The sequence below is a fragment of the Carassius carassius genome, chromosome 41 (genome assembly GCF_963082965.1).
Source record: "Carassius carassius chromosome 41, fCarCar2.1, whole genome shotgun sequence".
Taxonomy (NCBI): Eukaryota; Metazoa; Chordata; class Actinopteri; order Cypriniformes; family Cyprinidae; genus Carassius; species Carassius carassius.
The window spans coordinates 6,847,793-6,865,098 of record NC_081795.1 but is presented as its reverse complement, the minus strand read 5'-3'; the positions used below and the strand labels follow the sequence as shown (position 1 = coordinate 6,865,098).

Below are 17,306 nucleotides of genomic sequence, written 5' to 3'. Positions count from 1 at the left end.
CAAGAATGACAAGAAACCATTCCACACAAACTGTTTCACAGACAGAAGCCATGTTGCTCTCATTCCGTGCACTTTATACAAACGATCACATAAAAAAGACTTATAGCACACATTACATGTGTGGAGCTGAGAGCATTGTGTGCATTGGTGTGTGCATGTGTGTATCTTCATGAATGTTTGATGGAGAAGGCTAAGCAAAACTCCTTAAGGAGAAACTAAAGTTTTTTTCTTGATATTTGTATGTCACGCAGTATTTTTTTAGTAGTTCAGTAGTTTGAGGTACTCTTAGTCTGGGCCCGCTGGTGCACCGAATTTAGAAATGTAGGACATATAAACAAGTGCACATAAGTAAACAACATACAGTAAACTTAAATGTTTCAGCATAGTATGCCAGATCTTTTATGTATTATTATTATGATAACTTGTTTTTGTTTTTTTAAGTATAGCTCACGCAAAAAACAAAAAAAGGTAATTTACACACCCTCATGTTTTTCTAAATCAGTACGAGTTTACTTATTCCATGGTACAAAAGGGGGGAAATTAAGAATTGCCCTTTTTTCTAATTTAAGATTGGTGAACAAATCATTCAGATTTGCTGACTAATTTCTTGAAAAGATCAAGCTCAAAAGAATGATTCGTTAACAAATTGAACATTATCATTTCTCTTATAAACACTCAAAAAAATTTATCAACAACAAAAGACAGAAGAATGTTTCTTGTACGCTTGTAAAAATCCATCTATATAGGATTTATCTGCCTGCATGTCTGTTTTTCTATGTGTTTATGTGTGTGTAAGGCAATCTGAAAGGCCTCAGCTAAAGACAGCGATTAATCTAGCCTGGCTTAACCCTGTCTGACCTGATTTACACCCTGTACGTCCACACACTGCTCTGCCTTGACCATCCTTCTGCTGTTAAACCACTCTAGAAAATCCTGCACAATGTCTAGAGTAAACACTCATACTGGCATTCAGAGCCAAGGAATTCCCTCCCCCTCTCTTTCAAACACACACGGATGTTGATAAACCTGTCATCATACAACATAAACAATTTGTAACAGTCTCTCTTCTCTAAATCCGGTAATGACTGAAAGTCAAACTTAGACAGTGGATGTATCCAACTACATCATAAGCCCCATTCGGACTGTAATTGTTTGTCAGAGTAACATCTGTAAAAGAACATCTGCATGGCTCCCCAATGATAAAAACAACTTCACATTCGCTCATTGCATGTAAACTCATGAAATATCAGCCCTAAAGCAGTTAGCAGAAGTCATATATATATATATATATATATATATATACACACATCCATCTATGCTGTAAACTAAAAAACTATAACATACACAGCATAATTTAATAAACAGTTTTTACACACACACACACACACACACACACACACACACACACTTTCTAAGATCTAGTGCCCTTAGAAAAACAAATACATGACAACATTTCAGATTTAAAAGCATTATTATGAATGATCAAAATATTTAATTTTACCAGTCAAAATTAGTTCTTGCATCAGACCTTGTTGCAAATGAGGATTGTGTACCAAGTAAAATATTTCTTTAAAATAGCTCATGAAGGCCAGTTGAGCTTTTCAGACACCCTTTTTAAAAAAATTTTTTAAACAAAATAAGCAGTCATCACTCAAATAAGAAACTGTTATATTGGAACAAATTGGCCTCTATAGCTTTCCAATCAACAGGCGACGCAGGTACTTGGGCAGTCAATATTAATGTACGTGTGATTGACAAGGAGGACAGCACCGGCCCTAGAGGGAGATCAATACTCGCCGAGATCTGGAGTGTGAGTGTGGGAGAGCGTTTGATTGTTTAGAGCAGTGTGGGAAATTTGTCCAGACTCAAAGCATGGCATAAATAACAGAGCAATGTCATAACAAATAGCTCTAAGAGCTGAGATATATCTGGCATTTTCAAATAAAAAGGAAACAACACTACACGGTTTAATGCAGAGGATAATGGAACACAAACAATTTTATAATTTGCTATTTTCCCAGAAAGAACTGAGCCTACTTGAATCACGCTTTGGCAAAGAAATTTCAAAACCATTCCTCAACCTCGCTGCCTTTAGTTCCTTTCATTTTTAATGACCATCCATGCCGATGTTAGCACGGTTGGGGCAAATGAAAGAGAAGTTTATGGAGATCTGTTGAGATTTATGAGCTGATAATGACCTGCCATGTGACGTCTAGGGCTGAGCGTGATTGGCTGAGCAGCCACAGGAAGTCTAGCACTCTGTAAAAACGTTCTGAGTGGGACCGGCTCTGGCTGCAAGATGAGTCCATCTCATAGCAGCAAAAAGACCCACTTAACTGGGGAAATATTGTGCTTGGCATGACATGGAGTGTTTGTCCAGTTCAGCACAGCAGCTGTGGAACAGACAGGCAACATAAATGTTTTCCAGCTCTGTCAAAAAGCACCAAAACCGTTGTCTTTGTTTTCAGTTGTGTAGATTTAATCATTTTAAAACTGCACTATGACAATTTCTGGATGAGCTAATGCTCCAAAAGAGAGCTCCAACATAATGCTCCTAAAAGCTGTGATGAAGGAGTTTACAAACCAAAATTCCCATTCAGTTTTCATATTCCTGTATTCAATGTTCAGTGACATGCTCAGTGCACTTAACAGGGTGAACAAAGGACCATGTAATTGTCTTATGCAAGACCCTGTAGGGAATCGGTCTTAAATAAATAAACGGCTTGGAGTAAATTTAAAGCTTTCCAGACTCCCGTTCCCCAAGCTATCTGGAGATACACCCCGCAACAGATGCTAATAGTGAGAGCAGAGAAGCCGATAAAGAATTCAACCCCCCCAAATCTAGAGTCCTGTCAAAGAAAAAAAAAACTCACAAGAGAATTCTTGATCTTGGCAAACCAGTCCAACATATTTAAAGCATGTGATCTGACGGAAAAAAAACAACAACATATAACTCATATATATCATATAAAATGTACCAGACGCTGTAATATTTCACACACTTTTATTTAAAAAAATACAGTAACACGAATAGTAATGTTATTATAATATAAAAATTGTAGTTATCATTCAGTTAACACCATGTTTTTTTTTTTTTTACGTAGAATATAAGAAATAGCAACTAATTAACTCTATGACTGTGATATCTGAAAGTTTCATGAACTATAATTAGGACGCACACATCTGTGTGCAAAAAATAAAGGTCGCCAAAGTATATGTCACATCACACATATTAGTCAAGTATTTAATGAAGAATATGAGCAGCTCCCTTGTGACCTAATTAAATCAAACCCTCAGAGACACCTGTGTAGGGACAATATCTGTTCAGTAAGCTAATTAGCTGCTAAGTAAAAAGCTATCTGCCATATTAGAGACAATAAGATGCCAAAAAATAAATAAAAGCTTTAAGCATCCATTTATTCACTCTCTATAAAAGATAAGCATTTGACTTGGGGTTAAGCTATTTATAATGGCTGTCACATTTTAAATACTTTTTAAAAGAAGATGCAAAGATTTATTCTACTAATGAGCAGGAACAATATAAATGCAGGCTTTGAGTCTAAAATTACACCGTAAATTTACGATAATCGCACTGGATGTGCATGTCATTTTGTCTTTATGAATGCAACCGTTGCCTTTGTTTATGGAAATTAAAACAAGTATCATGAGACAATTTATAAATATCCTGTCATTATAGTTAACCCACGCTCTAATCATGTAGCTACTGCAGTATGGGCAGCAGCTAAGATGTACTTTGTCAAAAAGTCTTCTGGTAAATAAATAGCAAAAAAAATTGTTTCTGACAGGTCTGCTATGTGGAGCTCATGAAATGTAATGACAGCTAACCAAAAGAAAAGAACATTTAAAACAAGTCCTCCTCTACTCGGGTTACCTCAGTTTGCAGCATACAAACTACAGCTTCAAGAACAATTATCATTAAGAGGGCTACTCTCTCATGTTCAAAAGATAAGCCAGTCATTTATCCAGAGCATCGCAACAGAATGCCGTCATTTGGTGTAATCTGCACTAACTCCCCTGGAGTCACTCATTCATAATTTCATATATCAGAGAAAATTGAATTAAGGATGTGTGTGCCGGCAGTGCGCTGTCAGGAGGAGTAGCATTTGTTTTCACTGGCCTCGTCAGCCAGCGAGAGCACAATGTGCACCCTTAGTCTAATGCAATCAAGCTCCTGCAAGTCAAAACAAAGCAGATGCAGCTCTGAAAAAGACTTGCCGAGCACCAAGGAAGTGGATGAAAATGGTGGCAGAGAGGAGAAAAAAACAGATATGGCATCTCTGAAAGTAAAGGCAGCAGGGTCTTTAGCAAGTCTGCTCAGCGTTACCCATAATGCACATCTCTGTAGTGAGCTGGTAAACAGCCGGAAGGCTAAAAACAAGTATTTTCCAATGCCTTTTGATTTTAAGTTTCAACATAAAAGACTAAAAATTTAATTAGATAAACATTTAAAATGTAATTTAAATAAATAAATAACACTTTAAAAAACCAAACAAACAAACTAATTAAAAATTTAGAGAGAGAGAACTGGCGACCTAATGTATAACCAAATTTCCATTTTTATGTAAACATTATGCATTTATGTATGCATTATGTAAATACATGGATAGACACATTGAAATTCAACTCTTTTTATTTTCATTTAATGTTTTGTATTTCCAACGTAAAAGAATTAAAATGTAATTAGACAAATTATTTAAAATGTAACAAAAAGGAAATAAATAGAAACATTTTTAAAAGAAAGTATCAATGAATAAATAAATACAACACTTTCAATAAATAAATTAATAAACAAAAGATATGCATTAAATAAATAAATACATACTTTTAGAGAGAGAGAGAGAGAGAGAGAGAGAGAGAGAGAGAGAGAGAGAGAGCTGGCAACCCAGTCTATAACAGAACATCTATATTTACAAATATAAATTTGAATGTATAAAAATGAAAAACAACTCATGAGAAATATTTGGTGAGATAATTGTGTGAATGCAAGTCCAGTCAACTAGAATTATGCTCGCTTGAACAATCGGACATTCATAACAAGAGATTTGCACAACTCAGGTAATTATGTTTGCTGTCAGTTCTCCGCTCTACCTCACTAGCCCACTCGAAAAGATCCGTTAGAGACACTTCATCTAATTTCCTGTCAAAGCTGCACAAAAGAAGTGGAATAACGTGGTATCGCAGCAGAGAGTTGGTGCGGGTCCAGCGTATGAGGGCTTCGCATTAGCACGCACCAATTAATAGCTGCGAGCCAGGCGGCTTCCCTTTTCTATCAGCCACCTGTCTGTCAAAAAGGAAATAATCATTAGATTCTAATAAATCTGTCCGCCATGTCAATGTAGATGCCATGCAAAAATGTGCGAGTCTTAGCCCTGGGGTGCCCAGAGACCTGTTTTTCGTTATTAGCTGTACAGTTGAATGCACACACTATTGGTGGAATAACTTCAGGTGTGTATTGTAGGTGGGGTTGAGAGGGGAATTATGATACATATCAAGCAGGATATTTCAGCAGTTTTCCACAATGCTGCCAATCAGAACAGCGCTGCAGGGCATTCTCACCAGTATGACTGGCAGCTGTTTCCTGCTGGACAGGTCACATGACCACGGCTCACGGAACTGCGGTGCACGGTTTGCGTGTCTGGGACTCTGGGAGTTGTGTGAGAATGGCAGGTGAGAATTTGAGGGTGTGTTCAGAAGAACCTGAAACCCAACTTACATGTTTTCCAAGACATGTTTGCAATGCAATATGGCTATATTTGCTTTTTGGGTTTATTGAGGACACATATTAAAAGCTGACTATTTGTTTTTGCCCCCAGTTAACCCAAATTAGTTTGGATGTAATTGGTGTACAAAATTAAGATTTTTTGAAATCTTGAAAGTTGAATTGGTAATGCCTTTTAAATTCCAGTTGAATTCTCTAAATTTAATTTGAATTGATGTAGCAAACAGGATGCACAATTTGAATTTAAATGTAAGGAAGTGGAATTAAATTTAGTGATGTATATTATAAAAATATATATATATATATATATATATATATATATATATATATATATATATATATATATATATACAGTATAGCTTTTTAACAAAAAAACTAATTGGACTAATAAAGCCTTGTTTGAAGATTGATAGACATGACCAACAGACAGAACGATGTATAAAAATCATGTTTGAACCTTGAAATATAGATTGATAAACAAAACATTAGATAAAATGATAGGATGAATGGATGGACGGATAGATGGACAGATTGATGGAAGATATGATATATAGAACAACAGACATAAAAAGACAAACAGACAAACTGATCAATAGAACAACAGACTGACAGAACAATGGATGAAGCTTAATTTGAACCTGGACATAAAGATTGATAGATAAAACAACAGACAGAAAAAACTAAAGATAAAACTGCAAATATATAGAATGACAGATAGAACAATGGATACAATTACGGACAGACTGATCAATAGAATGTGATTCCATTATGTCATTCCAGTTCAAATTCTAATTGAACTTCCTGTAGGATGTGGCCAATTCAAATCAAATTCACACTCATTAATTTAAAGGAAACCAATGTTTCAGTTCCTGCTAGCTGGTGCATCTTTAGCATGGATGAACACATTTCGATAACATTGGCGGGGAAAAAATAAGAAAAATAAGAGGAACTGAACAAAGCATATTCATCACAAAGCCAAAAAAGCTGCCTACCTCATTATCTACAATAGCACACACTCCCCTCCTATGCACATTCACCCTGGAGGCTGCACACCCCTCCATACATTATTGAACAAAGGCAGGGGTCTTCACAGTAAGGGACTCAGGAGGGAGGTTAAAGCCCCTGTTTTTGTTTCAGCAGTGCTGAACCTTCAGAGGTTAGAGCCCCAGGTCGGCCAAGGACATGCATCAGGACGGCTGCAGACCTGTGAACTACTGCTAATGAAGGCAGCTCAAGCTGGTAAACAGCACAGGGTGGATGTCACAGGCATACATTACAATACATCACTGTCTTCCTCAGGCCAGGGGGCTTTCTCTGCCCACCTGGTGCCACACTGACATGTTCAGGCATTACAGTGCTGTAGGAAGAGAGATTTTAAACAGATATTACCCATGCTGAATGCAGAAAGGGTAAGAATTATAGCTAAGGTTCAACATAGTGCACAGCCAACACTATTAGATATTTTCCACAAAATTATTTCAGCCAAGATCCGGCCACTTAAACAGTCTCCACAAATGGCTGTTGAAAAAACAGCAAAACGATAGTAGAATAGTCTTCTAGTCTGCAGTTTTAGAAATTATTTAGAAATGAGGATAGGAGTGGTTGCGGAGGAGAGAGCGTTATATAGAGAAAGATACGCTCAGACAGGAATGTGGTTGTTTTCAGGTCAGTGAGCTTGTGAGATGTAAACGTAAGCAAATGAGTGCATGAGAAAAAGAGAATGTGACAATCTGACAAAGGTAGAGAGCAGCTGGAGAGGAAAAGTGGAGATTAAAAAATGCAAATTATTACATCTAAAGCATACAAAACTGAAACAATGATGAAAAGGGATTTTCAAGTATAAAAAAACGTTAATACAGATAAAAATATTCTCTCCCTTTGCATTAAAATGTCCTGATTAATTTTTATTTTTGAAACTCCTAATTGAGATTGTAGATAGAGTGGCAGTGGTCCATTTGAGAGATAGGTGGCGGTAATGAATTTATAAGTCTGTGATTAGCCATAAAGCAAGAAGATGAAGAAGCCGCGTCATGCGCCAAAACTTGCAGTGAATCAGAGGTAAAAACTATATAAATACTGTTCAGTTTCTTGCACAGACTGATCGTTTCGTGTCATTACACATCAGTGTATCGTCACAAGCCGCAGGGTTTAATTTGGTTTTGTTAGTGTATGTTTTTTTGACTCTCAAAGCCCTGATTCCCATTAAATCCCATAATATGACTGACAGACTGCAACGGTTTGAGTTTGTGTTCTACTGAAGAAACAAAGTCACCAACTAACATCTTGGATGCCCTGGGGTTAAGCAGATAAACATCACATTTTCAGTTTTGGGTGAACTATTCCTTTAAACTAACTTTGCCACTGTCCTTCAAACCTCTAGGTTTTACCCATTTGCCAGAGAGACATTTTTTATTACAATATAATACAATTTAGCATGATCACTTTTCTTTAATATACTTTAATAAGTACAGATCAGAATAACAATTAAAATCATCAATTGTGAATGGTACCAAAGGAACACACAGGGAAAGGTGTCTCCATCACTCTTTCCGCCATGCTGCTCAAGCAAAGTGCGCAAACACAAAAAAATATAACAGTGTATTTTAGAATTGTATGTTTTCACACATATACACACAGACAATGTCACGTTTCTTCTTCATGTGAGAATGACATCGACCACAACTTTTCTACATACACCATGCCTAACAAGTAAAGGTAATGTTTGCAGTGGAAACACAAGCCGGATCAGGGTGCACTGTCCCGAATCACACTGTAGGCCACTGCAGGCCTACTGTACCGTACTGCACCACTCAGTGGAAACAGGCTTTTCATGAATGTATTTGTTACACTGAATAACAATGGAAAATTATTTCACCCATATTTTGAAGTTTTTTCAAAAAGGTTATTTGAAACATTACAGTAGACAATTTACATGCATCTAGGCTTTCTGTGTATATAAATCACTTTAATAGATTTTATTTGATGCGGACACCAAAATGGTATGTTTAAACTTTGACCCTCATGCTGAAATCAATAATGAAATTTTTAACATTAATGACGATGGATGGATGGATGGATGGATTGTGTTTTGATGTTTTTTACCTTCGAAAGGTCCCTGAAGTTTCCAGGAATCGTGAGGTCCAGCTCTTCTGACTCATAGTTTGTGAGGACCCATGGGAAAACAGGATACTGATTCAGATCATTGTATGTCCTTCCTGAAAGATTAAAGGTAGAATTTGAAATTACTAGAAGGCTGGTGGGTAACATAGTGGAAATCCAACCCACCGCATTGCCTTTTTGACCCATAATCATTCTGGTCCAGATTATTTTTGCAGGACTCATGACTACTGGTTATTGTGCTTGTCTCCCAGTGGAGGAGTGTGAGGAGAATCCTTATTAGGACATCATAAATTCATAATTGATAGCATTAATGATCGTGATCATTTATAAAAAAGAAGAAACAAGCGTGTTGCATTTGATGACAAACATCTTATCCCACTGCACGCTGAGATTATAAAAACTTTAAACTTATCAAATATAAACTCAGGTTTTCATAATAATTAAGTTTTCAACAAGATGAACAGGCAGATGTTATTGTGGTTGTCTGTTGCAGAGCCTAATGACTGTATTACAGCAGTGGAGGGTTAGAAAAGGTTTTGTGGTACTACTTTCTTGATTAAAGTTTCCTGAAAGTGAAAATTGTGCTGTGAAGTTGTGGCATGGGTGAAATTAAAGGCATACAAATTCTTCTAGAAGATGACACCGTACCCTTGAAACCCCTCCCTATGGCACAGTCAGGCCTCTCCTCTGATTGGCTAGAGAGTTATGGCAGAGCCGGCCAAGCCACTAAGCGACCCTTGCAATTGCAAAGGGCCCCGTAGCCAGCAGAGGGCCCCCTAAAGTCACTCTAAAAATAATTGTTTCTGCAAGTATTCTCGTAAACAAAGACAGTCGGTTATGTTTTAAGTGAACGTATACAGTGGCCTGCTGCTCAGAGAAATTCGCTGTACCGGATAAATCTGTCTCTCTCTCTGTTAAAGGGGGTGTGTTTCAAGATACGCAGTGGAGTAGACCAAACTAAACAGGGAGGGAGGGCAAAACACTCATGCAAACAAAACATATCGGCCACGGCCGCGCGATCGACTCACTCATCCAGACGGCCAGTCCGCCCCTGAGCGCAACTGCCCGAGCGCTTTGGAAAGAAAGTGTGTGTGTGTGTGTGTGTGTGAACTCACTGGGCGCGTTGACACCATAGACAGTAAAAGAAATGGACACAGCGACCCCATTGGATTCAATGGAGACAAGTGAAGTCGTTATCTCTTTATTCCTGGGACAACTTTGCCATCGGAAAGGGTGTGTCTGCCACGGGCTGTCCACAGGCTGCGCTCCAGACTGACCACACATCGTGACATGTTACATTTCTTAAATAAAAATTGAAAAAAGAAATGATCGCGGGCGAAAAAATTTTCGAGCTCATTTTTTTTTGTAGTGCGATTAATTGATTTATCGACTATCACTACAGGCCTACTATTTACATCATTAAATTTAAGTTTACGGAAACTCGTTTTTCCTCGTCAATCATTCTCCATTCAAAAATATTATTCAAAAAGGGCGCGTCTCGTGCACGGTAAAACTCTCTCCAATATATCATATGATATATTTACATTATAATGCTTGATCTCTAGATAAAAGGCTGTGGATTTGCATAAAATGACTTTATTTTGTGTATTTGTATTTTATGTTTGTTGCTGTTTTTAAACGACTCGCTACCGTCTGCCTGTTAGATCACACACATCACAAGGACTATGAATCGGCATCAAACGCACAATAACTGGAATTTAAAACTGTGAAGAAACATGATCAATAAACTGTTGGACAGATATAAATTAGGATTTGTGCGCTCGACATTTCTTTGCTTTGTGCCGTGAACTTTTAAATGCCCACTTGAGCAGCGCAGCGCTGCACACTGTGACTCCATGTTGCTTTGAGCACATCATTCTGCACAAATATGGATTTTAATGGTTCTATTGAAATATTACCTAATTCTTATTATTGTTACTATTAATCTTGTTTGTGGTGTTTTAGATGTTATTGTTAATTTTCTTTATTTGAAAAATTCAAACATTTAAATGTTCTATTTATTATTATATATAATATTTAATTTAAATGTTATTCTATTTGCTCGATTTCATTTAAATTATATATAGGCTGTTGTTTGTGTCTCTTAAACTCTGGTGTCAATTAAAAATGTTTCTTTGAAGGTCAGTGAAAATCACTTTATCAGTCTTCTTATTCAGCAAGTTCATCAGTGTGTGTTCGTTGAACTGCACTGCCATTCAGCTCAGTGGTATCATAATTTTTCTTTTAGACATCAAACATGGAACTCAACTCAAGAACTCAAGGTCTTTTATTGTCATTCTGTACATGTTGCCACATAAGAACAAAATACTTACTCAGCACCAGCAGCGTAAAGAAGATAATTAACATACAGCATAATTTAAACATAATTTAATAGACTAAAAAATGTAAAAATAACTTAGTAGATATAATATGTACAGTATAGTTATAAGGTAGTCATTGCTTTTCTTTAGGCCTTACTTAAAACGGTCAAAGGGGCCTCCAACCGAATTTTGCTTAGGGCCCCCAAAGGTCTAGGGCCGGCTCTGGTTATGGTAACCATGGAGACCTATATGAAGTATCCATGACGGAGCATGTATGCGGCAATGCAACATACGCCAGATGTGGCTTTGTTTTTATCCTTCCATTTCTCTCCATCTTTCCTTATCTCTCTCTCTCTTTCTGTTCTGCGCCAGTTTCCTTGCTGTTAGGAATATGGATTTCAGATGGTAAGAACTGTCAGAGGAGAACATCATAAGAATATAGCTATAAAATTGTTTGCCTCTTTTCTAAATGCCCAATAATTTATGTCAGATGACAAAGTCTTCACTGGGTTTGATATTTGTAAGACTCTATCTATCTATCTATCTATCTATCTATCTATCTATCTATCTATCTATCTATCTATCTATCTATCTATCTATCTATCTATCTATCTAGCTAGCTAGCTAGCTAGCTAGCTAGCTATCTAAATTGTATAATATGTAACTGTGATGTATTTTATTAATTATTAATACATTTATATTTTTATATACATTATATATATTATATATCAGTAAATATCATAAATCAGTTTCTTCTATATAAGTTATTGGGATATTGTTTAATTCTAATTTATATTTTGGTTTACTATCCATCTCTCTACAGAACAAGTTAAGAAACATAAATTAGTTGAAATAATTTCCTGCATATAATTAATTTATATATAATTTATGTAAATAACTGATTACTTCAATCTTAATTTATTTTTAATTTAATTTAATTATATGTCATAGTTTTTATTTATTCTCTCTCTCTCTCTTATATATATGTGTGTATATTGTGTGTGTGTGTGTGTGTGTGTATGTGTGTGTGTGTATATATATATATATATAAAAATATATATATTAGTGCTAGGCAACGATAAAATATTGTATCGTGATTAATTGCATTGTTATGCACACAATTCAATAATGAAGTAGTATCTATCTATCTATATATCAATCTATCTAGCTATCTAAATTGTATAATATGTAACTGTGATGTATTTTATTAATTATTAATAAATTTTATATATATATATATATATATATATATATATATATATATATATTATAAATCAGTTTCTTCTATATAAGCTATTGTGGTATTGTTTAATTCTAATTTATATTTTGGTTTACTATCCATCTCTCTACAGAACAAGTTAAGAAACATAAATTAGTTGAAATAATTTCCTGCATATAATTAATTTATATAAATAACTGATTACTTCAATCTTAATTTATTTTTAATTTAATTTAATCATATTTCATAGTTTTTATTTATTCTCTCTCTCTCTCTCTTATATATATATGTATGTATATTGTGTGTGTGTGTGTGTGTGTGTGTGTGTGTGTACAGTATGTGTGTGTATATATATATATATATATATTAGTGCTAGGCAACGATAAAAAATTGTATCACGATTAATTGCATTGTTATGCACACAATTCAATAATGAAGTAGTGTATTGTGCACCTTTTTCATTTCAAAGTACTGCTTTATGAACAAAAGTGCAATAACATTTGGTTTGCAAACACTTTAAACACATTAGTTTAAACACAAGGTGCTTTTTTACAGCAGTATTCCTTTTACATAGTAGCAGTTAAAATATTTATTGTAAATCTCAACTTATAACAATAATGTAAACAAATTAAATATAAAAGCAAAGTTAATTGCCACTGCCAGGGCATAAACTTTTTATAGGAAATATTTTAAAGTTTGTTTTAGAAAAACAAGTTATGCTCAGAGTCCAGAGCCTCGATCACACCATTATAACAGGCACCTTCTGAGTAGAGACCTGCACAATCGCGGGACCCAGGGCAGCAGAGTGTGGTGGGGGACAACACTTGATTGGCCAGGCAGAAAGTCGTGTGTGTGGGTTGCGGGAGAATAAGGTTGCATCACACTAGGCAATCTTTACTGTGCCCAAGCAAAACTTCCTATTTCCCACTTATGAAGTTGTGAGTGCTTCATGTGAGTGCTGCTGCAGTCTTAGGCACACCCCAAATGCTCTCATTGGTCGATATGCATGATGACACCCATCCCAAGCCAGTGCTGTTCAACATCCCACCCCTCCTGTGACCCATGGTTTATCTGTAAGTGTATTCAGAGACAGTGAGCAACAGACTTTCATAATAATAAAAAACTGCATTAATTCGTGATAAAATAATTGTCTGCATTAATCTATTAATGGGATAATAACATGTTAACTTGCCCAGCCCTAATATATATATATATATATATATAAATACAGCATAGACCAAAAGTTTGGACACACCTTCTCATTCAAAGAGTTTTCTTTATTTTCATGACTATGAAAATTGTAGATTCACACTGAAGGCATCAAAACTATGAATTAACACATGTGGAATTATATATGGAATTATATATATAACAAAAAAGTGTGAAACAACTGAAAATATGTCATATTCTAGGTTCTTCAAAGTAGCCACCTTTTGCTTTGATTACTGCTTTGCACACTCTTGGCATTGATGAGCTTCAAGAGGTAGTCACCTGAAATGGTGTTCCAACAGTCTTGAAGGAGTTCCCTGAGAGATGCTTAGCACTTGTTGGCCCTTTTGCCTTCTGTCTGCGGTCCAGCTCACCCCTAAACCATCTCGATTGGGTTCAGGTCCGGTGACTGTGGAGGCCAGGTCATCTGGCGCAGCACCCCATCACTCTCCTTCTTGGTCAAATAGCCCTTAATGCCTTCAGTGTGACTACAATTTTCATAGTCATGAAAATAAAGAAAACTCTTTGAATGAGAAGGTGTGTCCAAACTTGTGGTCTGTATTGTATATATATATATAGTACAGACCAAAAGTTTGGAAACATTACTATTTTTAATGTTTTTGAAAGAAGTTTCTTCTGTTCATCAAGCCTGCATTTATTTGATCAAAAATACTGAAAAAACAGTAATATTGTGAAATATTATTACAACTTAAAATAATAGTTCTCTTACGAGAGCTTTCTCGTACTGCATCTTAGCTAAGACGCTACGGGAAAAGTCTCTTTTCACGAAATACTGAAGCAAAAAATTATCCTTAATTTTGTATTTTTGTAAAGCGCATTTGCAGCAGTACACAGCCATAGGCGAGACGGCTCGTTCGCTCATTGGCTTGTTCTGCGGCAACTGCACAGCCTATCGAGCGCAGGCTGATGCAACATCAGACCAATAAGGGCGCTTCGCACCCTTCTTGCCACTTCCCGCCGGAACGGGTGTGGCCCAACCTATAAAAGGAGCTCGAAAAGGCTGACTCACCTGATTTTTCATCTCTTCAGCGAAGCTCACGCATCGCTGGATCACGGAGGAAGCAAGCGCCGTCTGAGAAGCATATCAGCGGGACGAGCCATTCTGAAGCTGCTGGCCTCGCCGCCTTCCACTGCCGTTCCTGCTGCGCTGTCCAGCGCCTATATTCTTTGTATCCTTTGTATCATTATATCCCGTGTGTATTCGCCCTGCGACGCACACTCACAAAAAGAGCTGCGTCTTTTTAAAGATGCATAGTAAGCGTGCCAACCCCTCAGTGCCCACAATTACTATGTCACACGCGTCATGTGGTTTCTGTAAAAACGAAACCCGTGCACGCTCGTCCGGCCACGGCCGATGGTGCTATAAATGCAGTGACGATGCCCACTCCTCAGTGCCCATCTCCACATGTAAGCACAGCCCTGCACACAGGGCTCGCGCACATAAGATCGACACAGATCGGTCGAGCGCCACATAGTAAAGGTGCCCACTCCCCAGTGCCCACATACACTATGTCACATACGGCGCGTGGCTTCTGTAAAAACGAGGCCCGTGCACATATGCTCTGCACAGGCAGACAGCGAGTTGAAAGTGGTAAATGTGCACACATGCAGCCCACAGTTACTCGCAGATATTAACGAGTCCCACGGGACCTGCTCAGCCTTCCCCCAGTCGGTTAAGCGCCGGGACGGGGTCGAGGAGGAGCGATCTGCTCGCTGTGATCAGCGCGCTCCCCGCCTCAAATGCGCAGCACACCCGAGCCCCGCCGTTGCCCAGTCAACAGAGCGCGCTTCGCATCCAGCCCTTAGCCATTCATGCAGATGCATGGTCAGCGCTTCCAGGGGTTTCGGATTGGGTGCTAGGCATTATAAAGAGAGGCTACTCCGCGCTTTTTAGCGCGCGTCGAAACTACGGTCAAAACAGAAGTAGCACACATACTTCGGGCCGAAATATCAAAACTGTTGAGCAAAGGGGCTGTAGAGCCTGTGTCTCAAGCTCAAAGCGAGGGGGGGCTGTACAGCAGATACTTTCTGGTGCCCAAGAGAGACGGGGGTCTCAGGCCCATACTGGATCTAAGACAGCAGAACAAGGCATTGATGAAACACAGTTTCAAAATGCTTACGACCAGGAAGCTCCTCGCGCAGATTCGCAGAGGGGACTGGTTCATGTCAATAGATCTGAAGGATGCGTATTTTCAAATACAGATAGCATCAAACCACAGGCGATATTTGAGATTCGCCTTCAAGGGCCAGGCATACCAGTTTACAGTCCTGCCGTTCGGCTTGTCCATGGCTCCTCGTACGTTTACGAGGTGCATGGATGCAGCGCTCGCTCCTCTCAGACTCAGAGGCATGTGAGTGCTGAATTATTTGGACGACTGGCTGGTTCTGGCTCGATCACGGGCGGAGCTCGTGGAGCACAGGGCCGTTTTACTCGATCACCTCGAGAAGCTCGGTCTCAGTGTCAATTGGGCGAAGAGTTCACTGAACCCCAGTCAGACGGCGCGGCCGCACCACAGCGCGTGTTGGGCATTCAGCGCGCAGCGAGTTCTTTCCGCTGCGGCGCGACCGTGTCGCTCAAACACTGTCAGAAGATGCTGGGCCTCATGGCCTCAGCATCTCCGGCTCTGCAGCTGGGCCTGCTCCGCATGCGCCCCCTGCAGCTCTGGCTGAAGGCGCGGGTGCCGCGCAGAGCGTGGGCGTCTGGCCGGCTGCTCCTCAAGGTCAATCAGAGCTGTGTCACAGCTCTGGCACCCTGGACAGCGAACGGCTGGTACCGATCAGGTGTAAGCCTGGGGACTTCCCCGAATGTGAAGATGGTGTTGACGGACGCCTCCACTTCGGGATGGGGAGCGCTGCTCGAGGGCAGACCGTCCTTTGGCCTGTGGTCAGAATGGGAAAAGCTCCATCATATCAACTGTCTGGAAATGCTGGCAGTGGAGAACGTGCTGATGCGCTTTTGTCCCCAAATCAAGGACCACCACGTCTTAGTCCGTTCGGACAACATGTCTGTGGTGTCCTACATAAATCGCCAGGGCGGTCTCGGGTCCCGAAACCTGTAAAGGCTGGCGGAACGCCTCCTGGTTTGGGCTCAGCGCAACGTGCGTTCGCTGAGGGCAGTGCATGTACCTGGGCTACAGAATCTGGGTCCAGACAGGCTGTCCAGAGGCAATGTTCCTACGGGCGAATGGTCTCTACACCCGCAAACAGTCCGGCTGTTGTGGGAGAGATTTGGCAGGGCGGAGGTGGACCTCTTCGCGTCCCACGAAAACGCTCACTGCCCCGCGTTCTTTTCCAAGAACGAAAGCGCGCTGTCACGGAAATGGCCGTGCTGCCCGCTTTATGCTTTCCCTCCCGTCTCCCTCCTTCCGCAGGTGAAAGAACGGGTGAGAGAAACGAGATGTTCAATACTGCTTTTAGCACCTCTTTGGAAGAACCAACCATGGTTCCCAGATTTGATGCAGTTAGCAGATGTCGCCCCGTGGCCAGTACCGTTGAGGAGGGACCTCCTCTCGCAGGCCAGGGGTTTGATTTGGCACCCTCAACCGGAGTTGTGGTCCCTCCATGTGTAGGCGCTCAACGGTTACCCGCTGATCTCGCAGTGGGAGTGCTAAATACTATCACTCAGGCTAGAGCTCCGTCGACACGACGTCTGTATGCCTCAAAGTGGTCGGTGTTC

The 17,306-nt window shown here is 39.2% G+C and overlaps 1 protein-coding gene across 1 annotated transcript in view; it reads right to left on the bottom strand.

Annotated features, from left to right (window-relative positions):
• Nucleotides 1-17,306, bottom strand: part of nbeab (neurobeachin b) — a 257,230-nt gene that overhangs the window by 32,222 nt on the left and 207,702 nt on the right. Inside the window, exon 43 of the mRNA XM_059534202.1 lies at nucleotides 8,843-8,955. Coding sequence (XP_059390185.1) covers nucleotides 8,843-8,955 — 113 coding nt within the window. The remainder of the gene's footprint in view (nucleotides 1-8,842; nucleotides 8,956-17,306) is intronic.